The following is a 27,564-nucleotide window of genomic DNA, read 5'->3' as shown; positions in this document are numbered from 1 at the left end:
ACCAGCGTTTCCGATGTCCCTGCGGGTGTGTACACAGCCCGTACACACCCGTAGGCATCGGAATATACGGCCCTCTGTTTTCCCGCTCAGCTGGACATAAAGGATCCCATGGCACTATTTTGAAGATGAGCAGGAGAGTTCTCCTGGTGTCCTTGGGATACTTTCTACGTTAAAGGCACTATATTAAATGCAAGTTGTTGTTGTCCTGCTTAATATTTATCCCTCAACAAACATCACTGGTCATTATCACATTGCTGTTTGTGGGAGCTTGCTGTGCACAAATTGGTTGCCATGTTTCCTACATTACAACAGTGACAACACTTCAGTCATCCATGTGGGGTAAAAACTGAATTGGCTGTAAAGCGCTTTGGGACATCCTGAGGCCCAGAAAGGCACTATATAAATGCAAGTTCTTTCTTTCTTTAGTATGTCTATGTTAATGTGTCTTTCCATATCTGTGTGTCTGATTGTTCATGAGTGCAATTGCGTCCATCTTTATCTGTTTGTCACTGTAAAATTGTGTACGTCTATACGTGCCGGTGTGTCTAATGATCCTTGTGTTTATCTCTATCTGTATTTTATAATTCAGTCATTCATGTGGGGTAAAAATTGAATTATCCAAGAATCTAAGCAATATAAATAACGCGGCAAAATAAAAGTTTAGTCCAAAAACTTAAGATTATTAGATCGTTTGAATTAATTAAAAGAGGTAGAAAATATCCATTTACTAGTCTGCGACTGTGTGAACATGTCTGGCTGTGTGTATCGGTGTTTCTCTGTATTAGTGAGCTTGCGTTAGTGCCTGTATATGTCAATGTATCAATGTTACTGCCTCTGACGGAGTCATTCTGAGTGCACGCACAAGTGAGAAGGATCAGAAACTCATTACTTTGATAGCAAGATGATGTATTTAAGTGAAATACCTTTCCCTTTAAGTGCACTCATGGGGAAAATGATTATATGAATTCAAGAAAATTACCCGAAATATTTGAGTTTCCTCTCAGCCGGGGAGATAACCATTAAACAAATGTATGAGTAGAATCCACAACAGAGCTATTGCACATGGTCTGTGGAGGTAAAAGGGTTGAAGGGCCAGATTGTCGTTTTGTGTTCCATGCTTAGATATTTAGGAAGGAACATAGCAACACAGGAACAGGAGTAGGCCATTTAGCCACTCAATGAGATTTTGGCTGATCTGTTTCTTAACTCCATCTACCTGCCTTGGTTCCGTAACCCTTAATACCCTTCCTAACAAAAACCTATCAATCTCGGGCAGAATTTTCTGAGGGGTCAGCGGACACAATCGATGGTGGGTCAGGTGGGAAATCCCGCCGCCACGCGCCTTTCCCAAATGTTGGGTCTGTCAGCGCTGAGCAGACCTGACACGCAGCGGCGGGGGGGTGGCAATTGAAATCGTTAGTGGCTTGTTTACCAGCTTTTTGAATTTGACAGGTCACCCACCAGTTTCCCACTGTGCTTAGCCCTCGTCTGTGAAGCCGAGGCGGGTGGTCAGTGAACATTGAATCAGCTGATGAGTTGGCAGCTTCAAATGTCAAGTCAAAGCTCCCAGCTGATTGAGAAATGTTCCCTTAGCCATTAGCTTCTCTAAACTGCATTTCCACAACAAATTCAGAATGCTGCACGTCTTTACACACGTCTCCATCCAGTCTGACCTCATTACCTCTCCCAACATTGACAGATCGCTTCTGTCATCTCTACTTCACCTGCCATCTAGTCCATCAGCATGGGTGCCCTTCATACTCTCTCACCTTGGCCCTCAGAATCCCACCACGATCACCCACAACACCAGGCACACCAGCAGCACCGACAACAACACCACCAACCTTCTCCGCAATCACCTGACGCTGCACAGGACAGAGGGCATCAGCACCCGACCACATTGCTGCCCGGGATGCCAGGGATGGCCTCCCCATGGCCAGATTTACTTCACTTGACGCTGTACACCATGGCAGCCACATGATGCACCAGGATGGCACTACCCCACACCACAACCATAAAGCATCCCTACAATGCCCAAGCCATTCCTTTCACACTCATTACCATTACGGGCATAACGTTATGTCTCACCATTCACTGTAACTCACTAAGCCACTTCCAAAGGTGCACACGAATCTGTCCAAGAACGGAAAGTGTTGAAAATAAAGGTTTCAATGTTTGACACCACATTAACAGAAACTTTACATGAACATTGCATAAAACACCCAAGTGCCTCCCCTTGTGTGTTGTCAGTTGGTATGATTGCACTTGGATGAGGGTGAGTGTGAGCGGTGGCTAGTGAGATGGGGAAGTGATAATGTAGATAGAGAGGGATGGGTGGAGGTGCAAGGTAAGTTGGTGTGAGTAAGGATGTGCAGGAGTATGGTAGGGAAGGGAGAGTGATGGGGATATGATGAGAGGCACAGCAGGATGCGGCTGAGTGTGGCTTTGCAGTAACATTTTGTGATCTACTGAAATCATTGAAAGGTTTGCTCCACTGCAGCCTGGTCCTCCTGACGACATCCCTGCTTGCGTCCTCCTGTGCAATGTGCAACCAGGCTGCGTTGGTCTCCTGGGGAGGTCACTTCCGCCCATGGGAAGGGAAGAGGACCTCCCTACATGCTGTGACTCCCTCCATAAGCATATGGAGGGAGTCATGGGAGAGCCTGGGTGCAGCCGTACACCTCTGTGCAGTGCTTGTCAGTGTTTGCAGCACCTCAATGCTGTAGAACACCGACAGCACAAATGTTAAAGTAAATTTGCGCATGGTCCCTTTAAGGAAACCAGCTGATGATGCAAAATCAAATGACATCATCAAACCCGCTTCCCTCAATTAGCCGGCAAATGCACTGGGCAGGCTTAACAAGCCCAATCAGGGGGAATCATTTTAGACAGCGAGCTAGAGCCGGCAGCGAGGCCGGGACCCGCCACCGATGTCACCCACCGCGGATCGGCCGAGGTTGATAAAATCCAGCCCCTCAGCGTTGAAATTTTCAATTGGCCCCCACCCTCAACTGTATTGATTTCTTTGTGGGTTCAATGATGAGACTTTTATGAAAGAGGATGTGTTTTAATCCAAAGTCTGTTCAACTCTTTATACAGCATTTCAGGAGACACCATGCTAGTGATGCATCTAGAACCAAACTGAAACTAAACTAAACTGCCTTGCTTGTCTTGGTCACATGCCCTCTGCTGGTCAGGCACAAGCAATCAATACATGCAATTATGCTGGTAAGGCATGATAATCAAACAGGCAAATAACATCACTATTTGCTGATATAATTACATCTCCCTTTCTTAAAACAAAAGTATTTTACTTTTAACTAACAACATGTTTTCTTTGTATTAATCTGCATTTTAACTGTAACACTTAATGAACTTACATTAACATTATCATTATCAAGGTTTTTTACCCTTGCTTTGTGTGTTCACATGAAATATGTAAATACACTAGAACTTGAAGAAAGAATAAGATAACATTACTTCCTTCTATAACAATAGTCCTTAAATTTGCTCAATGAGTCTCTCAGGAGGCTTCACGTGTCTTGAGGATTTTCTGATTGATTGTCCTTGAATCTGAGTTGTTGCCTCAGATGATTGGTTCTCAGCTGTGTGATCAGGTTGTTCAACAGTATCAGTCTATTGACCTGCTATGGCTGGTCCCATGAGAAGATCTCGACGATTTCTTCTCAGAACAGCACCCTCATCTGTCTGAATGGTGTATGATCTTGGTTGAACTTCACTCAGGACAGTTCCCTTTTGAGTCCATGTGTTTGTTTTGTCTTTCAACCTTACTTGGTCACCAGTGTGGAGTTCAGGTAGGTTTTGTGTTCCTCTGTCATAGTAGTACTTTTGCTTTTCTTTCTGTTGTTCTTTGAACTTCCTCACTTTCTCCCCCTCTTTTGTTTTCAGGAGGTTCTCCGGGATGGGTAGGTTTGACCTTAGCCGACATCCCATCAGGAGTTGGGCTGGTGACTTACCACACTTGAGCGGCATTGTGCGGTATACAAGCATGCTTTGGTAGAAGTCAGTTCCACTGTCTTTTGCCTTGTACATCAGTCTTTTCACTGTCTGGACCGATTTTTCCACTAGACCATTGGACTGTGGAAAGTGAGGACTTGACGTTGTGTGGACAAAGTCCCACTCTTTGGCAAAGTGTCGGAAACTTGCATTGTAAAACTGAGGTCCGTTGTCTGTGAAGACCTCGCTTGCCACGCCATGTCTGGAGAATATGGCTTTCATACATGTTATCACAGCATCTGCAGTGGTGGTGTGCAGTCTACAAACCTCTGGATACAGGGAGTAATAGTCTGTGACTACAAGATAGTCCTTCCCTTGACATACGAATAGGTCAGCACCTACCTTCTGGTAAGGTCTGTCTGGTGCTGGGTGTGGCTTTAGCGGTTCTACCGATTGCTCGCTCGCTATTTCAGGCATATTGTGCAGTTTGACACCTCATTTGTCACATCTTGGTTGATTCGTGGCCAGTACATCACCTCTCGTGCTCTTTTCTTACACTTTTCGATTCCCAGATGTCCTCCATGGATCCTTTTTAGCATCTCTTTTCTCAGACTTTTTGGGATAACTATTTTACTTCCTTTGTAGATGATGTCTTCGACCACTGATAGTTCCGCCCTGCAGTTCCAGTACTCTGCTATGTCAGGTGAGCAGTCTTGCTTCATGTTGGGCCATCCATCCAAGATGCTTTTCTTCAGTCGTCTCATTGTTTCATCTTTGTTTGTCTCAGTCTTTATGAGCTCCATTTTTGCATCTGCTATGGGCAGTGCACTTGTGATCATGTCCACGTAGGCGTTCACTTTTTCATCCATTGTGGTGTTTGCGGGCTCACTTGGGTCTACAGATCTGGACAACGTGTCTGCTGTATACATCAGCTTACCCAGTGTGTACGCAACATTCAGTGTATAGCGTTGCAGCCTGATCATCATTCTTTGTATTCTAAGCGGACAGCTATTTAGTGGCTTTTGGAACAATGCAATCAAGGGCTTATGGTCAGTCTCTACACTGATTGCTTGTCCTGCCACAAACTGGTGAAATCTTTCACAGGTGTATGTGATGCTGAGCAGCTCCTTTTCTATTTGAGCATATCGCGTCTCCGCGTCTGTCATTGAGCGCGATGCATATGCAATAGGTTGCCAGTAGTCATATTTTTGCAGAAGAACGGCACCGAGCCCACTCTGTGATGCATCTGATGATATCTTGATGGGTCTCGCTGGGTCATAAAACCTCAGAACTGGTTCCTCTGTGAGCAGTTTCTTTAGATCGCTCCATGACTTCTCATGCTCATGATTCCATTCCCATTCTATGTTCTTTTCAGTTAGTCTTCTCAGTGGCGCCATCTTTTCTGAGAGGTTGGATATGAATTTACCCATGTAGTTGATCATTCCATTAAACCTCTGCACGTCCTTTTTGCATTGTGGCTTTGGCATATTCTCAATGGTGGACACCTTTCTGGGATTTGGTCTGACACCCTCACCGCTAAGGATATCTCCCACGAATGTCAGTTCTGTCACCCCGAGCTGGCATTTCTCTCTACTCAGCTTCAGGTTTGTTTTCCTTGTTGCTTCCAGCACTTTTTTCAGTCTCTCGTCATGCTCAGTTCTCGTGGTTCCCCATACTATGATGTCATCCATTGATGTATCAACTCCCTCCAGGTGCTCATAGATCATATGAATTGTTTTGTGATACACTTCAGGAGCTGAGGCAATGCCAAATGGTAACCTTAGGAATCTGTATCTGCCAAATGGACTGTTGAACGTGCACAGTCTTGAACTTGCCTCGTCCAGCTTCATCTGCCAAAATCCTGATGATGCATCTAACTTGCTGAAATATTTTGCATTTGCAAACTGTGCCATGATTTCCTCACGTGTAGGAAGCTTGAAGTGCTCTCTCTTCATTGCTCTGTTTAGATCTCTTGGATCCAGGCAAATTCTGAGCTTTCCATTCTTTTTGTCCACTACGACGAGGGAAATCACCCACTCAGTTGGCTCATCTATCTTCTGAATCACGTTCAGGCTTTCCATCCTGTCCAACTCTGCCTTCAGTTGCTTTTGAAGAGCAAATGGAACTTTTCTGCATGGATGTATGACCGGTGTCATACTTTTATCTACTCTGATCGTGTGTTCTCCTGGAATGCAGCCTAGACCCTTAAATAGGTCTTTGTACTCTTTCATGAGTTCATCATAGACTGTGTCTCCTTTGCTTTCCACAACGAGGACTCTCTTTACCAGGTTCAGTCTCTCACAGGCTTTTAAACCTAGAATGGCTTGCACCTCCTTTGGCACCACGATTAATGCTAATGTGTGCTCTCTGTCCTTGTGTGTCACTTTGACAATGCATCTTCCTTTCACTGGTATTTCAGTACCTGAGTATCCTGTCACTTTCACTTTGATTCCATGTATCTTTGGTCTGGGTCTAATTTTCTTAAAATCAGTCTCTGATATCACATTAACTTGAGCTCCAGTATCCAATTTAAATGGAATGTGTATGTCATTCACGTTTAGTGTCAACATCCAGTCTCTTTCTTCTTTTTTGTTTTCAGACACAACATCTACATAGAACTCCTCTGTGTCGCTTTCATCTACTGCATGGACCTTGCTTTGTTGCACTTGGTTCTTGCAGCAACGGGCATAATGATTGTTTTTGTTGCAACTATTGCATTTTTTACCATATGCTGGACACTTTTTTGGTGGATGCTGTGTACCGCATCGACTACATGACTTTCGATTGTCCCTTTCATTTTTGTTCACTGGCCACGCCTCTTTTTTCACATTGGCGCTCGTTTTGTTAAACGGTTTGTATCCGTTCTTTCTCACTGCATCCACGTTGCAGCTATTGTCATTGAACAGCTCCTTTGCCTGCAACTTCACAGTCTCTGTAGCCCTACGCAGTGCTATGGCTTTTCCCAGGTCTAGATCTTGCTCTCTTAGCAGTCTTTCCCTTAGACCATTATCTGGAATACCACACACCAGTCTGTCTTTTATCAGCGAGTCTGTCAGTCCCCCAAATTCACACGATTTGCTTCTGTTTCTCAGTTCAGTCACATACTGATCAATAGTCTCACCCGTTTTCTGTACACATGTGAAAAATCTGTGCCTCTCAAACGTCACGTTACGTTTAGGTATGCAGTAGGCCTCAAACTGTTCCATTATTTTATCTAGCTTCATTTTGTCTCCATTAGCAGCGAATGTGAAGTTATTATACACCTCCAGCGCTTCATCACCCACGACATGTAAGAGCAGTGACGATTTCCTTTTATTACTTTTCTCGTCAGCTCCGATTGCTGATAAATACAACCCCACACGTTGTTTGAATCTCCTACAATTTTCAGCCACATTACCTGTCAACTGAAGCTTCGCCGGTGGGGGTAAACCTTCCATTTTTCACTTCGTTAGCTATTCTCTAATGGTAAGTAACGATGTTCTCTTTTGGCTTGCTAATCTGTGGAGAGCTGATTTAACTTCAGAGTTTTTCTCTTTATCTCTTTCAGCCACTTCTGACACCATGTATTGATTTCTTTGTGGGTTCAATGATGAGACTTTTATGAAAGAGATGTGTTTTAATCCAAAGTCTGTTCAACTCTTTATACAGCATTTCAGGAGACACCATGCTAGCGATGCATCTAGAACCAAACTGAAACTAAACTAAACTGCCTTGCTTGTCTCGGTCACATGCCCTCTGCTGGTCAGGCACAAGCAATCAATATGCTGGTAAGGCATGATAATCAAACAGGCAAATAACATCACTATTTGCTGATATCATTACATCAACAGCTTTTTGGAGGGCGAGTGTTCCAGATTTCCACTACCCTTTGTGTGAAGCAGTATCTTGGGGTACATTGAAACTGTAGTTTACTGATATCAGATTGGTAGCTACACTGACTATTCACAATCCGTAGCAATCCCTTCAGTTTGCCTGTCAGTAAATGGAACTGCCAGATGCAGGTGAAGCTCATCCCATCATGTTTCTAGGGATGTGCATTGGCTCCGCTCCCAGCTATCAACCTTTAAATACCTTGAGGGTACGGGCGGGAACATCTTAGCTCTTGGTAAGCTTGTAGAGCACTTATAAGATCCAACTGATGTCTTTATAAAGCTGGTTTGACACCACACCCGGTGCGGTCTCAAACTGAAATGGTGTGTGACCGCCTTGCTTCCTTCTGGAGTCATGGCAGATGCAACTCCACAGTGACACTATAACTTAAACCGTCATGTTAAGGTTGCGGTATCAACACAGCATAGCACGCACCTTAAATTTTCACATGTAAGTAATGACACGTCCGTTGTAAGCTTCTCGGAGTTTTGGATTAAAGGTGACGATTCGTGCGGCACCCCCTCCTACTCTCTCCACTTGTTCCACAGCATCAAGCGATGTCCATCGACAAACATGACTGCACTGCAACTATACCACACCTAGTGTGAAACAAATACAGTGTGAGATAATCTTGTAGAGGTGGTTTCACACCTCTTGCTGCAAACGAAATCCCGAGTTGTACCTCCAGTTTTGCATTGACGCACATTCAGTGCCTTTTCACATCAAGCTAAGACTGGTCGCATAACTAAGCTGTAAGAGATATTGCAAGAAAAACCCCTTTACACCAATGGTCCTGAATGAATTGTAAGAATGGAACTGCTATTTTGAGTTTTATTTCAGTTAAACTATGCATTATATACCTGTAAGCTCTAACACAGTGTTGCATGTGTGACTTAAACACTGGTAGGCGAAAGTAACACTGCTGATGATATGAAGTGTATCTATTACAATAAGGAGTACGTAAACTGTACATGGAAGCGGAGTGAAGAGGCGGCTCAGGGAGTTAATGACACATTTTATTACTGGTAAGTAGTAGCCTTGAATATGTGTCCAAAACTTTAATGCTGCTCCTACCACTTTTTTCTTAAATCTTTTAGCACACCTCTCTTGCAATCCTCGATAGGATAGAAAAGAAGCTTCTCTTCTGAATGGCAATTCTTCTGTAATGTTCAATCTCTCTTTGTTACAAAAATTGTCTCTCTTTTACCGATTCTATTATTTTCCTCTTTTGCTCATCCTAAGCTCAAAATCTGCCTACACGCCCTTTCTCCTCGCTACGTCCTCGCTGTGCTGAAATCGAGACTCATTGCGTTGTCCCTTACTCTGACTCGCTCTATCCAAAAAGCCTCAGGACTGTTAAGTTGCTGACCTTGACCGCGTAGAAGTTCTATAATTCCATTTTAATCGAGCCCTTCCGAGGAAGCTGGAATAGGAGTCCTGTGCCTTAGTTTAATGGAGAGCAAGAAATGGAGCAGGAACAGCGAATGGAAGTCCAAAAGCACTTGGATCCACAAGTGTGCCAGTTGACAAATGGCATCACATGAACGCTATACAAACAGAATTAGACAGCACAGAAGGAGACCAGTCAGCCTCTCATGCCTGTGCTGGCTCTCTGAAAGAGCTATCCAATTAGTCCCACTCCCCTGCTCTTTCCCCATAGTCTTGCAAATTCTTCCTTTTTAAGTAGCGATCCAATTTTGAGCATTATAATTGAATCTGTTTCCGCCAGCCTTTCAGGCAATGCATTCTATATCGCTGAGTAAAAGATTTCGCCTCCTCTCCCCGCTGGCTTTTTTTGTCAATTATTTTAAATCTGTGTCCTTTGGCTACTGACCCTCCTGCCAGTGGAAACAGTTTCTCCCTATCTACTCTATCAAAACCCCTCACAATTTTGAACACCTCTATTAAATTTCTCCTTATTCCTTCCTAAGGAGAACAATCTCAGCTTCTCCAGTCTCTCCAGATAACTGAAACCCCGCTTTCCTGGTCCCATTCTAGTAAATCTTCTCTGCACCTTCTCCGAGGTCTTGACATCCTTTTTGGATAATACTGAATATTTCTTATTCTTTGTACAACTAAAAATGTACATGCATGAAATAGCAGGTCAATAAAATTCCTTGCACGTGTAAATATTCTCACAGGTTTTCGAAAACTGCCTTACGCAAAAAGTCATGCAGCCCGGTGAACCAAAGTGAACACATCAGTTGTGGATTGGTAAAAAAAAAGAAACCAAATGCGTTGTTGTGTTTAATTATAAAGACTTCGAACAATTTCACAGTGCTTCCACTGAATTGCTTCCAACGTCAGGATTATGGTATGAAGAATATGTGTGTGCAACTTCACCATTTATATTAAATGACTCTCATGTGTTCAGTTTTGCTCTCCTAACATTGTGGGTGATATTGAGGCTTTGGAAAGGGTGCAGGGGAGGCCCACTAGATTAATTCCCAGTTTGAAGCCTCTTAATTATCAAGCTAGGCTCAAAGAGCTGGGACTCTACACTTTCGAGAAGCGTAGACTTGGGGGTGATTTGGTCGAGGTTTATAAGATGATTAAGGGAATAGATTGGACAGGATTTTCATTGGGCCGTGGAGGCGGGATTGGAGGCGTGTGGGGGGTTAAAATCTCGAAATCAGGGGGCACGAACCCATCCCGCCCCCAACCCGCCTCCATGCCAGTTTCAAAGGAGGCAGATACCCGACCTGTGCTGGGACCTGCCTCCCTGAGGCGGGAAGGGGATTAGTGCCAATTAACTGCCTCATATCTTTAATATTAATGCTAAGTTTAAAAAAATATATTATTTCCACTTACGGGGGAGTCCAAAACTCGGGACCATAAATATAAGATAGTCACTGATAAATCCAATAGGGAATTCAGGAGAAACTTCTTTACTCAGAGAGCGGTTAGAATGTGGAACTCGCTACCACAGGGAGTGGTTGAGGCGAATAGCGTAGATGTCTTTAAGGGGAAACTAGATAAGCACATGAGGGAGAAAGGAAGAGAAGGATATGCTGATAGGGTGAGATGTAGACAGGTGAGAGGAGGCTCATGTGGAGCATAAACACCAGCACAGGCCTGTTGGGCCGAATGGCCTGCTTCTGTGCTCTAATTTCTATGTAACTCTATGTAGATCGGCAGGAACTCTTGCAGAAACTCTGTCCTTGATTTACACTGCACGAGTTTGGTGCTGGTGTGAAATGGTGTGGGCTCCATACTGATGCTAAACTGGTAGTTACAAATGCACCCGTAAACAGATCTGAAAATGCTTCACAGGAAAAGGCAGTTTTTTTTTACGGGGGTGGGAAATGGTGCAAAAGATGCTTATCCCTTACAGGAGTAATAGAAGAACTTCCGTGATCTCTCCACATCTAAGCATTAGCAAGTCAGCAGCTAAATGTGTGTTGCTAATAGTTACTGATTACACATGCCAAAATTTGGATGGCAGATTCAGTGTGCTGAGGGTTGGGTTTGCATCAAGCTGATTTGAAATGCGTTTGTGACCACATTTCTTTGAGGCCTTCAGATTATGCGACAGGATAATTCCATACAAACCTTTATTGCATTCATCTGAAATCGCCTTGACTATTCTTTATTAGAAAAGGCAACAGAACTGTTTAAAATATGCAAGTCAAAGCCTGCATTGAAATAATGAGGAAAGAAATTTCAGATAAATGCATTAGGCATCAGTATATTACCCCACTATATCACTTCAAGGCTCATGTTCATGGAATCATACAGCACAAAGGAAGGCCATTCGGCCCATCGTGCCTGTGCTGGCTCTTTGAAAGAGCTCTCCAATTACTCCCACTCCCCCACTCTTTCCCCAGAGCCCTGCATTTGGTTTTCCTTTTCAAGTATATATCCAATTCCCTTTTGAAAGTTACTATTGAACCTGCTTCCACCACCCTTTCAGGCAGTGTATTTCAGATCACAACAACTTGCTGCGTAAAGAAATTCTCCTCATCTCTCCCGTGGTTCTTTAGTAATTATCTTGAATCTGTGTCCACTGGTTACCGACCTTCCTGCCACTGGAAACAGTTTCTCCTTATTTACTCTATCAAAACCCTTCATGATTTTGAACACCTCTGTTAAATCTCCCCTTAACCTTCTCTGCTCTAAGGAGAACAACCCCGGTTTCTCTAGTCTCTCCACAAAACTGAAGCCCCTCATCCCTGGTATCATTCGAGTAAATCTCCTCTGCAGCCTCTCCAAGGCCTTAACATCCTTCCTAAAGTATGCATGCCGGAATTGGAGACAGCTGAGGCCTAACCAGTGAGTTATAAAGGTTAAGCATAACTTTCACAGAATTTCACAGAAACCCCATAGTGCAGATAGAGGCCATTTCGGCCCATCGAGCCTGCACCGACACATATCCCACCCGATCCCCGTAACCCCTACACCAACACATATCCCACCCTATCCCCGTAACCCCACATATTTAATCCCCCTAACACTAAGGGTCAATTTATCATAGCCAAACAACCTAACCCGCACATCTTTGGATTGTGGGAGGAAACCGGAGCACCCGGAGGAAACCCAGGCAAACACGGGGAAAATGTGCAAACTCCACACAGACAGTTACCCGAGGCCGGATTCGAACCCGGGTCCCTGGCGCTGTGAGACAACAGTGCTAACCACTATGCCACCGTGCTGCCTCCTTCCTTGCTTTAATGCTCTAACTTGGGTTCCCAGTTCGCATCACTGTCCACTGAGAGGCATTGACACCAGACCCAGGTACTTTCCCCAAAGGGTGGGGGAAGAGGGTGAAAATGTGAAAGCAAATGGTCCAAAGTTGCTTTCATGAAGCAATACTGTCAGTTGCTTCAAGGCTGGTATGTGACCACATTTCTTTGAAGCCTTGTGATTATGAAAGGACAGGAAATACAAAACAAGATTGAATTACATAGAATGTACAGCAGAGAACCAGGCCACTTGGTCCAACAGATCCATGTTGGTGATTATGCTCCACACAAGCCTCCTCCCACCTCTCTTCATCTAACTCTGGCAGCATATCCTTCTATTCCTTTCTCCCCCATGTGCTTATCTAGCTTCCCATTAAATGCATCTATACTATTCACCTCAACTACTCCTTGTAGCAGTGAGTTCCACATTCAAACCACTCTCTGGATAAAGAAGTTTATCCTGAATTCCCAATTGGATTTTTGGTTGACCACCTAAGAATGCTACTGCACTTTTGGGAATTCCCAGCTCTGTTTGTTGTATGCTTCATTATATTGATATACCTGGCTAATGCAATGTTCTTTCCTTTCACACTACTGTACAGCACCTCATAGATTGACGCCTCAAAAAGAACACACTTCTGATTTGAACTGTACCTATTCTGATGATGGATATTTAAACTGTACATGGGAGCAAGGCAAAGATGCAGTGCATAATATAAGTTATGAAGTTTATTACTGGTAAGTTGTATTCAGGGGTCCATGTTTTACAGATGTCAAAGGGAATTGGTAAAGTGGATGGAGAGAGTTATTTATTACAGCACCAGGGAATGGGAATGGATCTTTCAAAGAGCCGGCACAGATGCAATGCGCCAAATGGCCTTCTTCCGTGATTGTAAAATTCCATGATTCTAAGAGAACATGACTATCGGCTGAAGAAGACTAGGGTTAATCTTACTTTTGCATTCGATTAAACAATAGGAGCTGCTGACTAGGCACAAGGGCAACTAAAAGTTAAAGAATACTAGGGGTGGCGTGCCCTAAGTCTGGAGCCTTGATAAACAGGAGCACATGTCACATGAATTGACCCCATTGTGTTACAGTCTCACCTCTGACCCTTGCTCCCATCTAGTGAAGTTCCACGCCAAAATAGAGCCTTGCAGATTCACCCTTCATATCTTTAGAACCTGTGTAACAATGAATGATGAAGATTTATGATGCAACTATGCATAGCGATCAAAGCAATGCTTACCCTATTATGTTAGGCATGGCTCAGTGATACACACTCGCCTCTGAGTCAGAAGGTTGTGGGTTCAAGTACCACTCCAGATATTTGAGCACAGAATCTAGGCTGATGCACAAGTGCTGAGGGAGTGCCGCACTGCCGGAGGTGCCATTTTTCAGATGAGACGTTAAACCGAGGCCCTGTCTGCCCTCTTAGGTGGATGTAAAAGATCCCATGGCACTTTTTGAAGAGAAGCAGGGGCGTTCTCTCCGGTGTCCTTGTCAATATTTATCCTTCAATCAACATCACTAAAACAGATTATTTGGTCATTATCACATTGCTGTTTGTGGGAGCTTGTTGTGTGCAAATTGGCTGCCACATTTCCTACATTACAACAGTGACGACACTTCAAAAGTATTTCATCGGCTGTAAGACACTTTGGGATGTCCTGAGGTTGTGGAAGGCACTATTTAAATTGCAAGCCTTCCTTTTTTAATTAAAAATTAATTTGGGAACTCCAAGCTAAGCATAATGGCTGAGTTTCTGCTGGGTGCCACTTTTAGTGCATTGATTAACATGTTCATGTAAAATTCTTACGCATTTTTATCAAAGTTATAAACCCATTGATAAGGTGTGGGAAAAGACCATCAAGCTTATGCCCTGTGAATGTTTAACTTTGTTTCTAGTTTAACTAGACCATTAAATCCTCACTGTCTTCCAGGTTCTCTAAAAAGGCCCTGAAAATGGAGCAATGCCGCCGATATTTACAGAACCAAAGTCTCAATGTTGGCTGCCACTTGACCAAGAATGAAATCAATGGCAATTTGAATTGGTTCTACGCACATGTCATTGATTCCAACAATTTCACAATAGTAAAACCGCATAAATTTCTGCTTGCAGAACATGGTATGGCCAATATTTCAACAGAATATATTTAATTACTCCCATAGTATGGTAACTCCATTCACTGAGAGTACAACAGTTTGCTGGTCCTGTTTTTTTTTCCTGGTTTATTGCCTCTCCCAGGAGATTATATGGCTGCAGGAAAGGGTGGTCGGAGGGGTATGAAGTGTCCAGTCATGATACTCCAGCCATCATGAGTACGGGGCAGGCTTGATGGACCAGCTGGTCTTTTCCTGCCCATTATGTTCGTATGTTCGTAACTAATACGTGCTTATTAATAAGCATCATAGGCCATGTGAAGGCTGAGTGTTTATGGATCATCGGTTACCACTTCATACAACTTCGTTAAAGGGGTAATAAAGTCTAAGAGGAATGCTTGTTGTTGAAAGTGCCTATGTTTAAAACATATATACATCATGAAATGAATGTACTTTTTCTTACTTCATGGTGGTCAGTCTTTTCAAAACATCATTCCTCCAAGAATGTTGATTTCACTTTCCTTTCCCCTTTAAGTCAGTGGCCTAGAAATTAGGTTTGCCTCCGCCAGGGCTTTTGCGCCCGAAATTTTGCGCCCGCGATAATTGCCGCTGCGCCCGCCAAACATTCAGCTGCCCCGCGCCCAGACGGCTGCGGGCGCTAATGGAGGGTTTCAGCGCCTCGCTATGGGCGCTGAATGCAGGTTTGCGGCGCTAATCCCCCGCTGCGGCACCCGATGCGGTGCGGCAGGCTGGGGTACTGCAGGCCTCCTCCTTCTGTTAAGGAGGAGCTGCCTGCAGCCGACCGCTGACCGGTCGATTCGCCCGACAAATGAGCCCGGCACCTCGGAGAAGTGCCGGGCTCGCGGGCCACACACATCAGTGCCGCAGGGGGGTGGTGGAGGAGTCCGGGGAGGGAGGTGCGGGCAGGCGGCCGCCGGGAAAGCGGCCGGCCGCCGCTCCACCTTAATGCACCGGCGCTACATGCTGCAACATCCCGTTGAACAATCGTTGGTTGCGGCTGCCACGGGCGAGGCGGCCGCAACTGAATTTGGGCGTCCGGCCGCGTTACCATGGCAACCGGGACGCTGCGCACACCGATGACGTCATCGGTGCCAGCGCAGCGCTACCGGCTAACGCCGATGGTAGGGCCCAACGCAATTTCGATCGCGGCTATAATTCCGGCGCAAGGCCCTCTAACGCCTCTAATTGGGCCCTTAACCCAACCGAATTTCTAGGCCAGTGTGTTGACAGAGCTGATACTGGATAGCCCCGACATCCTGGTTCTGCTCCTTTCCTGATTCCTTGACTAGGGCTTCATTAAATCCTCTGTTTCAACTCTTCTATACCCAACCTTCTCCTTCTGTACTAAGGAATCTTGCCTTGGGCTGCTTAAGCCCCATCTATCTTCCTTTGTATTGTGATAGCTTTTTCTCACCTGACACTTTGGCCTAGAAATTCAGTGGATAGCGCCAGCCGTTAACGCCATAAGAGGGGTCTACTTCCAGCGCTAGGCACTTTGCGCCCGGGCGCAGCGCGATCCGCGCCGACGCCCAAATTCAGTTGACATTTAGCGCCGGCGCAAAGTGTTTGCGCCCGCTCAGGTGCGCGTGCAGCTTATGACGTCATATCGTCGCGCAACGCTGTTTGTGCGCCCCAAACCGGAAATTCAGTGGCGCCCGCCCAATGTGGGCGTGGCGCTGCTAAGAACTGTGAAGTGGAACGCAACAGAGGCCCTGTGGGCCTTGGGGAGCGCTAATTAAAGGGCACTTACACTGACCTATAAAGCCCAGCCATTTTGCTGCAATGACTTTACTGCTTTGGATTTCTGGACAGAGACCAAGGGACAGAGCTAACTGATTTGGGACAACATAGGAGAGGTATTTTTGGCTTCTGGCCAGTGCTTTGACATTTGACTCATTGTGATTTCACTGTTTTCAACTTCATTATGGGGGCTGTATGGGGGTGCAACCCTGAGTTGCAGCATTATGTGCGAAGGGCTCGCAGACGCTGTGAGAGAGGGCCAGCCATGCCTAGACGCAGAGGGGCCATCAGGCGTCGGCAACGTAGGCCTTACACACTCAGGCAATACCGGCAGCAGGTGTCCTATCTCACCATGACTGCGGCGCATTGTGTTAAGAGGCTGCGCTTCAGAAGGGAGGTGGTTGCAGAGATCTGCCAGCTGCTTCACAGAGATCTGCGTCCACAGCTGATGTGCAGGACGTCTCTCTCGGTGGAAGTGAAGGTCACGGTGGCTCTGAGCTTTTATGCAAGCGGCTCCTTCCAAGCTGCTGCTGGGGACATAGCGAACATCTCCCAGTTTGCCGCGCATCGCTGCATCCGGCAGGTCACCGATGCACTTTTCGCGAGGAGACACCAATTCATCTCCTTCCCCATGACCCGACAGAGGCAGGAGCAGCGTGCAGTCGGATTTGGCAGGTTTGCGGGCTTCCCCATGGTGCAGGGCGCCATTGACTGCACGCATTTGGCTATGCGGGCACCTATCCACAATGCCGAGGATTACCGCAACCGGAAGGGCTACCTAGCTGTCAATGCCCGCTTCCCAGGAAGCAGCCACGATGCATTCATCCTGCGCCAGACTACTGTGGCTGACATGTTCGAGGCACAGCCTCCACCAAGGGGATGGCTTATTGGGGACAAGGGCTACCCTTTGTGTACATGGCTCATGACCCCGCTCCGCGCGCCCAGGACCCCAGCGGAGGAGGCATACAACGAAAGCCATCAAGCCACAAGGAACATCATAGAGCAAACGATAGGCGTCCTCAAGCAACGGTTCCGCTGCCTGGATCGTTCCGGCGGCTCTCTGCAGTGCTCGCCGGATAGAGTCTCCCAGTTCGTCATCGTGTGCTGCATGCTGCACAACCTGGCTATCCGCAGGACTCAGGCACTGCCACCTGACATTGCACCACCACCTCAGGAGCACGAGCAGGAGGACCATGAGGAGGAGGAGGAGGAGGAGGAGGAGTACCAGCCCAGGAGGGAGCCACAAGGTCCAAGGGCCGTCCGCCGGGGGCTTATTGCTCGACACTTCTAGGCCCCCTGTCAGGGAATGGGCTGTGGAAATGTACGCACCTGAAGGCAGCCGCTCCGCAAGCCCTCAGCCGGTTAACGCAACAACCACTTGAAACATGACACCTGGACATGCTGAATAAATAAAACGCTTTATTTCACAAACTCAGGGCCCTTCCCACATGAAACAGAAAAACACACAAGAGCCCCAAAAAACAGTCAAAAACATCTGTTGCTCCCAAAACCTGGGGAGGACTTTCAAAACTTGGCCATCCAAATGGCCTTACAAAAATAAGGGCCCCCCTCCACAACACAAACACCCCCATAAAAACAAACAAGGCCTTGATCTTCGGCCTTCCCAAAATAATCCCCCCCAAAACACAAGCCCCCCCATATATAAAAAACCGCTCTCACCACACTCTAGTGGGTGTGCCGAGAGGGCGAGTCCTTAGACAGCCTTCCCTGGCCCCTGCCCGACCTGCTGCTCCGCCTCAACCTGGGCCCTGTGGCTGGGACAAGGCTGGGGGAAGGCTCATGAGGACCCCGAGGCGTGTCGGCAGATGCCCTTGGGGGTCGGCCTAGACGACGCACGTCCCGGGAGGGGCCGGCTGCTGACTGCTGCAGCTGTCGCTGGCCAGCATCAGTGCCAGCAGCAGCTCGTCGCACCTTGGCTGGGGGAGTGGCAGTGTCGGCTGCACCAAGGGGGGCAAGCTGGCTGATGGCAGGCGCGCGATGTTCGCCAGAGACACTGGCACTCGGCCGGCCTGGCAGTGCAGCAGGCGCAGCTATCTGGTGGAGGCCAGACCGCTGTGCTGCAGCAGGGCGGCGGGTGCCGTGGCGAAGCCTCTGCGCCACAGCGAGTGTGGCAGAAGTGAGTGCCCGAACTGCCCTGGTATGTGGCCGCATCAGCTGTGCCAGTATCTGGACGGCACCACTCATCTCGCGAGTCGCGTCCTGCACTGCCACGAGATGCTGGACACCCCTGTCATGGGCTGCTGCGAGTTGTTCCACCCCCCTGGCCTGTGATTCCCCGAATGCGACCACACTCTGAGCCAGGGACTGAATGGCCTGAGGCATCTGGTCCACAACCCCCATGAACTCCTGGTGGCGCCGCTCAGAGGCCGCCGAGATCTCTTCGAGGAGGCGCACCTCCTGGGCGAGGACCCTCTCCGGACTGGAGGGAGGACTCTCCCTCTGGGGAGAAGGCGGCCGAGCTGGCCGAACCCTCCCGCGTGCCTCAACCCCACTGGGCCCAGGATCTGCCCTCCCCTGCAACACCTCCCCCCTCTGGGGAGCAGGCCAGCATGCTGCCGGACCCTTCCCGCGTGCCTCAACCCCACTGCGCCCAGGATCTGCCCTCCCCTGCAACACCTCCCCCCTCTGGGGAGCAGGCCGGCGTGCTGCCGGACCCTTCCCGCGTGCCTCAATCCCACTGGCCACAGGATCTGCCCTCCCCTGCAACACTTCCCCCTGACTCTCCTGCAGGTCAGACGTCCCCCCTCCATTGCCATCCCCTGGCGCGGCTGAGGGTTCCCCCGATGTGCCGCCTTCCTCCTGGTCCTCATCGTCCTCCTCCTCCAAGGGCCTGGCACTCGGAGCTTCAGGGACCACCTCCTCCTCAGCAGCTGAAAGCAGGAAGGCATAAGAGTAGCTTTAGAGTGAGGACACGGCGTCAGCGAGGGAGGCCTGAGTGGTGGCATTATGCGCATTTGTCGGTCAGTGGGAAAGGATCTAGATCTGAAGCGCTAGGGCAACGAGAGAGGTGCAACCGGTCATGTCCTTACCAGTGGGTTCCAGTACAGGGTCCGCATCTCCGATCGCAACAGGGCCAGTCACCCGGGAACGCATGAGTCCAGCCACGCTCTCCTCCAGATCAGTGAGCACCTGGTACTGGGGACGGCCTCCACCGGTGACAGTCTGGCTCCTCAAATTCCTTGCCAGCTTGGCCTGCAAGAGAAAGGACGGACTCTAAGTACAGTGTGGTGCCCTGTTGCTGTGTGCACTGCCTCCCATGGTGGAATAGCTTGGCCAGTGTGGTGCCCTGTTGCTGTGTGCACTGCCTCCCATGGTGGAATAGCTTGGCCAGTGTGGTAAGTGCAGAAAGTGCTATTGATGATCATGCCAGTGCCATTGCTGCGGGAGGAGGGCTGCCCATTAGGCCTTTGAGGTCCCTTTGCCCATAATGTGAGGTTCACATGCAAGGATGAGGAGGACACTGGAAAGGGTACTCACCTTCACCAACCGAGTGAGGTCGTTGAACTTCTTGCGGCATTGGTCCGCACTCCTGGGGACATCGCAGGTGGATGACACCCTGCGGGCGATTCTCCTCCAGGCTTTCCTGTACTCGCTCCTGGGAGCCTTGTTGCCACTGTCCGGGCACAAGATCTGTCTTTTGTCCTCCACACCATTAATGAGCACCCTCAGAGCATGCTCGGAGAAGCGCTGCGCTCGTTCACGGGCCCTCTCCATGTCTCCTGGCACTATTTTGGCCCACCAGCAGTGTTGAGGCCTAGCTGCAGGGCTCCAGTATGCAGGGCGTGGCAGCAGTCAAAGTCGACCCTTCCCCCTTTAAGAGCAGGCCGGCGTCAGGGTGTCTGCTGTCAATCAAAACATGACCGCACCTGCGCTGCGCCCGGCCTCGGCGTTATCAGGCCGCATCGCCGGATTAGCGCCTGAACAGAGCATTGCAACGCCAGTTTCAGCGCTCGGCCAAACTCTTGGCCAACTCTACTGAATTTCGGCGAGGTGGCCTGCACTTTCCGGCGGGCGCTAACTTTAGCGAGCGCCCGACTTTAGCGCCCCAAAAGTGTCCAGACTGAATTTCTAGGCCTTTGTCTGGCACCCTTCCCTTGTTGTCTGGTATTTTCTACCTTGGACTCCTAGAACATGCAGCATGGTGTTCACCTGGCATCATCCTAAGGACCCAAATTGTTTCTGTTGCTCGCCTAAGCGTTATGCTTTCCTCATTTGTCACCCTGTGCCTCTGCAGAACAGCGCCTGTTGGTTGCCTAGTATTACGTCTGGTACTTGCCCAGGCTGCTAGGATTTTTTTCCAATGCTTTCTTGACTCAGTTAGATAAAATCAATGATACTGCAACCCCAGCAGGTAGCCACGCTCAATGGATGTGTGGGTCAGAGACCAAGGCTAGGGCCTTCAAATGCAGCATTCTGCTGGGACCGCAGGACCGGTGAACATACTCTAGTGTTCCAGATTGGCCAATGTTCCTACAATGGACCATTGCTCTGGCAAAGAGCCAGCGCAGACTAGATGGGTTGAATGGCCTCTCTCTGTGCTGTGAACGTCTATGCTTCTAACTTTCTTTTATTCAGAGGCTCTCTTCTTTTCCCTCTTTGTTTTCTCATCTTTCTCAATCCCTACTTCTTAGCATGGAAGAGAAGGAGGGGGTCACAAACTGCTGCCACTCACCTCTGGCTGCATGAGATCATATCATCGCGCTTTCAGTACAGAAGAAGGCTGTTCGGCCTGTGCTGATGCAAGCTTCCTTGACTGCTCAAATCTCATTCCCCATATTCCGTGATTTCTTCCTACTTCAAGGGTTTATTTAATTTCCCCTTAAGTATCATGATTGTCTTAGCTTCCATATCCTCATATGTGAAAAAAATCCTTCTAACTAACTAGCTTTAATGGGTGGAGGGGATAAGTACTATTAGGTGCCCTGATAACTCAGAATGGGCTGGTAGCAACTTGCAACTTTATTAATACAAAAAGAATGTGCAAGAAAATCATGCTAAATGAAGGCCGAAAGATACATTGCAAATGCAATTATAAACCAGCTAAGGCACTGTATCAGAAGTAAATACATAACATACAGAAGAGAAGGGGTTATATGCTGAAAGAGACACAAGTTGACTACAGCTCACATTTGGTCAGGAAAGCTCTTTGACAAATGATTAACCACTATAAGACCCTACACACAGGTAACCCTTCTCTAGGTGTTCATAATGGGAATTATTGAACACAAAATTTTTAGTGCATCTGCCACTTGCTGTGCTTACGCTAAAAAATCCTGGTTAAAAACTGCTTTTCTCAAAGAGGATATGAAATCCATCTACTAATTTGATCGTCTCTTGCCAGTCTCTCCTCTAGGCAGTCTTTGTAGCACTCTGACTGAGACTTTGGCTTGGTTTTGAACATGATAAACTTACCCTCCTCATCCTTCTCGACCTATCTGCAGCAGCCTTCGACACAGCTGACCACACCATCCTCCTCCAGCGCCACTCCTTCGCCATCCAGCTGGGTGGGACTGCCCTCGCTTGGTTCCATTCTTATTTTTCAAATCGCAGCCAGAGAATCACCTGCAGTGGCTTCCCTTCCCACTCTCACACCATTACTTCTGGTGTCCCCCAAGGGTCTATCCTTGGCCCCCTTTTATTTCTCATCTACTGACTTGGATAGAGAACTGGTTGGCAGACAGGAAGCAAAGAGTTGGAATAAACGGGTCTTTTTCCGAGTGGCAGGCAGTGACTAGTGGGGTACCGCAGGGATCGCTGCTAGGACCCCAGCTATTCACAATATATATTAATGATCTAGACGAGGGAACTAGATGTAATATCTCCAAGTTTGCAGACGACACAAAGCTGGGTGGGCGTGTGTGCTGTGAGGAGGATGCCGAGAAACTCCAGTATGATTTGGACAGGTTGGGTGATTGGGCAGATGCATGGCAGATGCAGTATAATGTGGACAAATGCAAGGTTATCCACTTTGGTGGCAAAAACAGGAAGACAGGTTATTGTCTGAACGGCAATAGATTGGGAAAAGGGGAAGTGCAACGAGACCTGGGTGTCCTTGTGCACCAGTCGCTGAAGGTAAGCATGCAGGTGCAGCAGGCGGCTAAGAAGGCAAATGGTATGTTGGCCTTCATAGCGAGCGGATTCGAGTACAGGAGCAAGGATGGCTTGCTGCAGTTGTACAGGGCCTTGGTGAGACCACACCTTGGCCTAGAAATTGAGTGGGGTTAGCGCCCAATTAGAGGCGCTAGAGGGCCTTGCGCCGGAATTATAGCCGCTTCGGAAATTGATTTGGGCCCTACCATCGGCGTTAGCCGGTAGCGCTGCGCCGGCACCGATGACGTCATCGGTGTGCGCAGCGTCCCGGTTGCCGTGGTAACGCGGCCGGACGCCGAAATTCAGTTGCGGCCGCCTCGCCCGTGGCAGCCGCAACCAACGATTTTTCAAAAGTTTCTTGCTGGACTTAGCGCCGGCGCATTAAGGTGGCGCGGCGGCCGGCCGCTTTCCCGGCGGCCGCCTGCCCGCACCTCCCTCCCCGGACTCCTCCACCACCCCCCCGCGGCACAGATGTGTGTGGGCCTCGAGCCCGGCACTTCTCCGAGGTGCCGGGCTCATTTTTTGTGCGATTCCACCGGCCAGTGGTCGGCTGCAGGCAGCTCCTCCTTAACAGAAGGAGGAGGCCTGCAGTACCCCAGCCTGCCGCACCGCATCGGGTGCCGCAGCGGGGGATTAGCGCCGCAATCCTGCATTCAGCACCCATTGCGAGGCGCTGACACCCTCCATTAGCGCCCGCAGCCGTCTGGGCGTGGCGCAGCTGAATTTTTGGCGGGCGCAGCGGCAATTAACGCTGGCGCTAAATTTCGGGCGCTACAGCCCTGGCGGAGGCAAACTCAATTTCTAGGCCCTTGAGTATTGTGTGCAGTTTTGGTCGCCTTATCTGAGGAAGGATGTTCTTGCCATGGAGGGAGTGCAGCGAAGATTCACCAGACTGATACCTGGGATGGTAGGAATGACGTACGAGGAGAGATTGAGTTGATTAGGCTTATATTCGCTAGAGTTCAGAAGAATGAGAGGGGATCTCATTGAAATTATAAAATTCTAACAGGACTAGACAGACTAGATGCAGGAAGGATGTTCCCGATGGCGGGGGGAGTCCAGAACCAGGGGTCACAGTCTAAGGATAAGGGGTAAGCCATTTAGGACTGAGATGAGGAGAAATTTCTTCACCCAGAGAGTGGTGAACCTGTGGAATTCTCTACCACAGAAGGCAGTAGAGGCCAACTTATTAAATATATTAAAGAGGGAGTTAGATATATTTCTTAAGGCTAAAGGAATCAAGGGATATGGGGAGAAAGCAGGGACAGGGTACTGAATTTGGATGATCAGCCATGATCTCATTGAATGGTGGAACAGGCTTGAGGGGCTGAATGGCCTACTCCTGCTCCTATCTTCTATGTTTCTATGTTTCTATGTATCTACATGCTGTCCCTCGGCGATATCATCTGAAAACACAACATCATGTTTCACATGTACACCGACGACACTCAGCTCTATCTCACCAGCACCTCTCTCGACCCGCCCACTGTCTCTGATTTGTCACACTGCCTGTCCGACATCCAGTACTGGATGAGCAGAAATTTCCTCCTTCCAAATAGTGGGAAGACCGAAGCCATTGTCTTTGCTCCTCACCACAAACTCCATTCCTTGACCACCGTTTCCATCCTAATCCTTGGCAACTGTCTGAAGCTGAGCCAGACCATTCGCAACCTTGGTGTTGTGTTTGCCCCCGAGATAAGCTTCCGACCACAGAGCCACTCCATCACCAAGACTGCCTACTTCCACCTCCGTGATATTGCCCAACTCCAACCCTGCCTCAGCATGTCTGCTGCTGAAACCCTCATTCATGCCTTTGTTACCTCTAGACGTTACTATTTCAATGCTCTCCTGGCCGGCCTCCCCTCTTCCACCCTACATAAACTTGAGCTCATCCAAAACTCTGCTGCCCGTATCTTAACTCACTCCAAGTCTCGTTCACCCATCACCCCTGTGCTCACTGACCTACATTGGATCCTGGTCTGACAACGCCTCAATTTTAAAAGCCTCATCCTTGTTTTCAAATCCCTCCATGGCCTCACCTCTCCCTAGCTCCGTGCCCTACAAATCTCCGAGATCTCTGCGCTCTTCCAATTCTGGCCTCTTGCGCATGCCCGATTTTAAGCGCTCCACCATTGGCGGCCGTGCCTTCAGCTGCTGAGGCCCTAAGCTCTGGAATACCCTTCCTAAACCTCTCCGCCTCTCTACCTCTCTCTCCTCCTTTAAGATGCTCCTCAAAACCTAGCTCTTTGGCCAAGCTTATGGTCATCTGGCCTGATATCTCCTTCTGTGGCTCGGTGTCAAAAATATTCATATTGCTATTGCTCTTGTTAGGCGCCTTGGGACGTTTTGCTATGTGAAATGCGCTATATAAATATAACTTGTTATTGTTGTTGTTCAGATCGCTGCCAGTGTGACTCTTCAGCTGTTATGGTCACCAGAGCAGCCCAGTAAAGATTTCCCCTTCCCTCATGTGGGAGGTGCCAAGTGTCAGCCAGCTGCGTCCCCAGTGCGACACAGCTGAGATAGGGAGCTTAGTGAAGTAGGGGAATCAGAACTTGCGGGGAGGTTTGCTAGCACTGCTGGGGGGGGTTTAAACTAACTTGGCAGGGGGATGGGGTACAGAGTGGAGCTATAGTAGGGGGTGATTTACAGCCAAATACAGAGGGAAAAACAAGTCAGCTGGGAAGGCAAAGCAAATATGTGAAGGCAAAAGAGAATATGGCAGGGCTGGAAGGCATTTATTTTAATGCAAGGAGTCTTGCAAATAAGGTGGATGAACTGAAGTTGTTGTTGAACACATGGGAGTACGATATTGTTGCTATCACGGAGACATGGTTGAGGGAGGGTCAGGACTGGCAGCTCAATATTCCGGGGTATAGAATCTTCAGGCGAGACAGAGGGGGGTGTAAAAGGGGAGGGGGTGTTGCAATATTAATTAAGGAGTCAATTACTGCTGTAAGGAGGGATGATATATTAGCGGGTTCCTCTAATGAGGCCATATGGGTAGAACTTAAAAACAAAAAGGGGGCAAGCACTTTGCTGGGAGTGTACTATAGGCCCCCAAACAGTCAGGGGGAGATAGAGGAACAGATATGTAGGCAAATCTCAGAAAAGTGCGAAAATAATAGGGTAATAATAGTGGGGGATTTCAACTTCCCCAATATAAATTGGGATAGTCAGAGTGTGAAAGGCTTAGAGGGTGCAGAATTCTTAAAGTGCATCCAGGAGAGCTTTTTGAGCCAACATGTAGAAAGTCCTACAAGAGAGGGGGCGATACTGGACCTAATTCTGGGGAATGTAGCCGGGCAAGTGGTGGAAGTGTCAGTAGGAGAGCATTTTGGCGACAGTGACCACAATTCGGTGAGATTTAAGGTGGTCATGGAAAAAGACAAAGACGGCCCGGAAATAAGGGTTCTAAATTGGGGGAAGGCCGATTTTAATATGATAAGGCAGGATCTGGCCAAATTGGACTGGGAGCAGCTACTTATAGGAAAATCCGCATCAAAACAGTGGGAGACTTTCAGAAGGGAAATAGAGAGAGTACAACGCCAACATGTTCCTGTAAAGGTCAAGGGTGGGACCAACAAGCAAAGGGAACCTTGGATGACAAGGGATATACAAAAATGCATTAGAAATAAAAGGGGGGCTTTTGGCAGTTACAAAAGACTAAAGACGGAAGAAGCCCTAGAGGAGTATAAAAAATGCAGGGGCATACTTAAAAAAGAAATTAGGAGGGCGAGGAGGGGCCATGAAATAACACTGGCGAGCAAAATAAAGGAAAATCCTAAGATGTTTTATAAGTATATTAAGGGCAAGAGGATAACCAGGGAAAGGGTAGGGCCCATTAGGGACCAAAGTGGCAATCTGTGTGTAGAGCCAGATGATGTAGGCGGGGTTTTAAATGAATTTTTTGCATCTGTGTTCACTATGGAGAAAGACGATGCAGACATAGAAATCGGGCAAGGGGGCTGTGACATACTTGAACATATTAGCATCGAGAGGGAGGAGGTGCTAGCGGTTTTAGCAGGCCAAAAAGTGGATAAATCCCCAGGCCCAGACGAGATGTATCCCAGGCTGCTGTGGGAGGCAAAGGAGGAGATTGCAGGGGCTCTGACACAAATTTTCAGAACCTCTCTGGCCACAGGGGATGTACCAGAGGACTGGAGAACAGCTAACGTAGTACCATTATTCAAGAAGGGTAGCAGGGATAAACCAGGGAATTACAGGCCAGTGAGCCTAACATCTGTGGTAGGGAAATTATTGGAAAAAATTCTGAGGGACAAAATTAGTCTCCACTTGGAGAGGCAAGGATTAATCGGGGATAGTCAGCATGGCTTTGTCAAGGGTAAATCATGTCTGACAAATCTGATTGAATTTTTCGAGGGGGTGACTAGGGGGGTGGATGAGGGAAATGCTGTGGATGTGGTTTACATGGACTTCAGTAAAGCTTTTGACAAAGTCCCGCATAGGAGACTGGTCAAGAAGGTAAGAGCCCATGGGATCCAGGGTGCCTTGGCGCGTTGGATCCTAAACTGGCTGAGTGGCAGGAGGCAGAGGGTGATGGTCGAAGGTTGCTTTTGTGACTGGAAGCCTGTGTCCAGTGGGGTACCTCAGGGATCGGTGCTGGGTCCCTTGTTGTTTGTGATCTACATAAATGATTTGGATGAGAATGTAAAAGGTATGATCAGTAAGTTCGCAGATGACACGAAAATTGGTGGGGTGGTAAATTGTGAGGAGGAAAGCCTCAGGCTACAGGACGATATAAACGGGTTGGTCAGATGGGCGGAAAAGTGGCAAATGGAATTTAACCCTGAAAAGTGCGAGGTGATGCATTTTGGACGGACAAATAAGGCAAGGGAATACACAATGAGTGGTAGGACCCTAGGAAGTACAGAGGGTCAGAGGGACCTTGGTGTACATGTACATAGATCCCTGAAGGCAGCGGAACAGGTAGATAAGGTGGTTAAAAAGGCATATGGGATACTTGCCTTCATTAGCCGAGGCATAGAATATAAGAGCAGGGAGGTTATGATGGAACTGTACAAAACGCTGGTGAGGCCACAGCTGGAGTACTGTGTGC

At 48.0% G+C, this 27,564-nt stretch overlaps 1 protein-coding gene across 1 annotated transcript in view; it reads left to right on the top strand.

Annotated features, from left to right (window-relative positions):
• Positions 1 to 27,564, top strand: part of crlf2 (cytokine receptor like factor 2) — a 57,164-nt gene that overhangs the window by 3,729 nt on the left and 25,871 nt on the right. Inside the window, exons 2-5 of the mRNA XM_085999940.1 lie at positions 8,735 to 8,852; positions 9,969 to 10,141; positions 13,112 to 13,247; positions 14,453 to 14,637. Coding sequence (XP_085856066.1) covers positions 8,735 to 8,852; positions 9,969 to 10,141; positions 13,112 to 13,247; positions 14,453 to 14,637 — 612 coding nt within the window. The remainder of the gene's footprint in view (positions 1 to 8,734; positions 8,853 to 9,968; positions 10,142 to 13,111; positions 13,248 to 14,452; positions 14,638 to 27,564) is intronic.

The sequence above is a fragment of the Somniosus microcephalus genome, chromosome 10 (assembly GCF_052327205.1).
Source record: "Somniosus microcephalus isolate GS21.2 chromosome 10, FLI_Smic_1.0, whole genome shotgun sequence".
Classification (NCBI taxonomy): Eukaryota; Metazoa; Chordata; class Chondrichthyes; order Squaliformes; family Somniosidae; genus Somniosus; species Somniosus microcephalus.
Note: the sequence above shows the minus strand (reverse complement) of the source record. Positions and strands in the feature narration are given on the sequence as shown.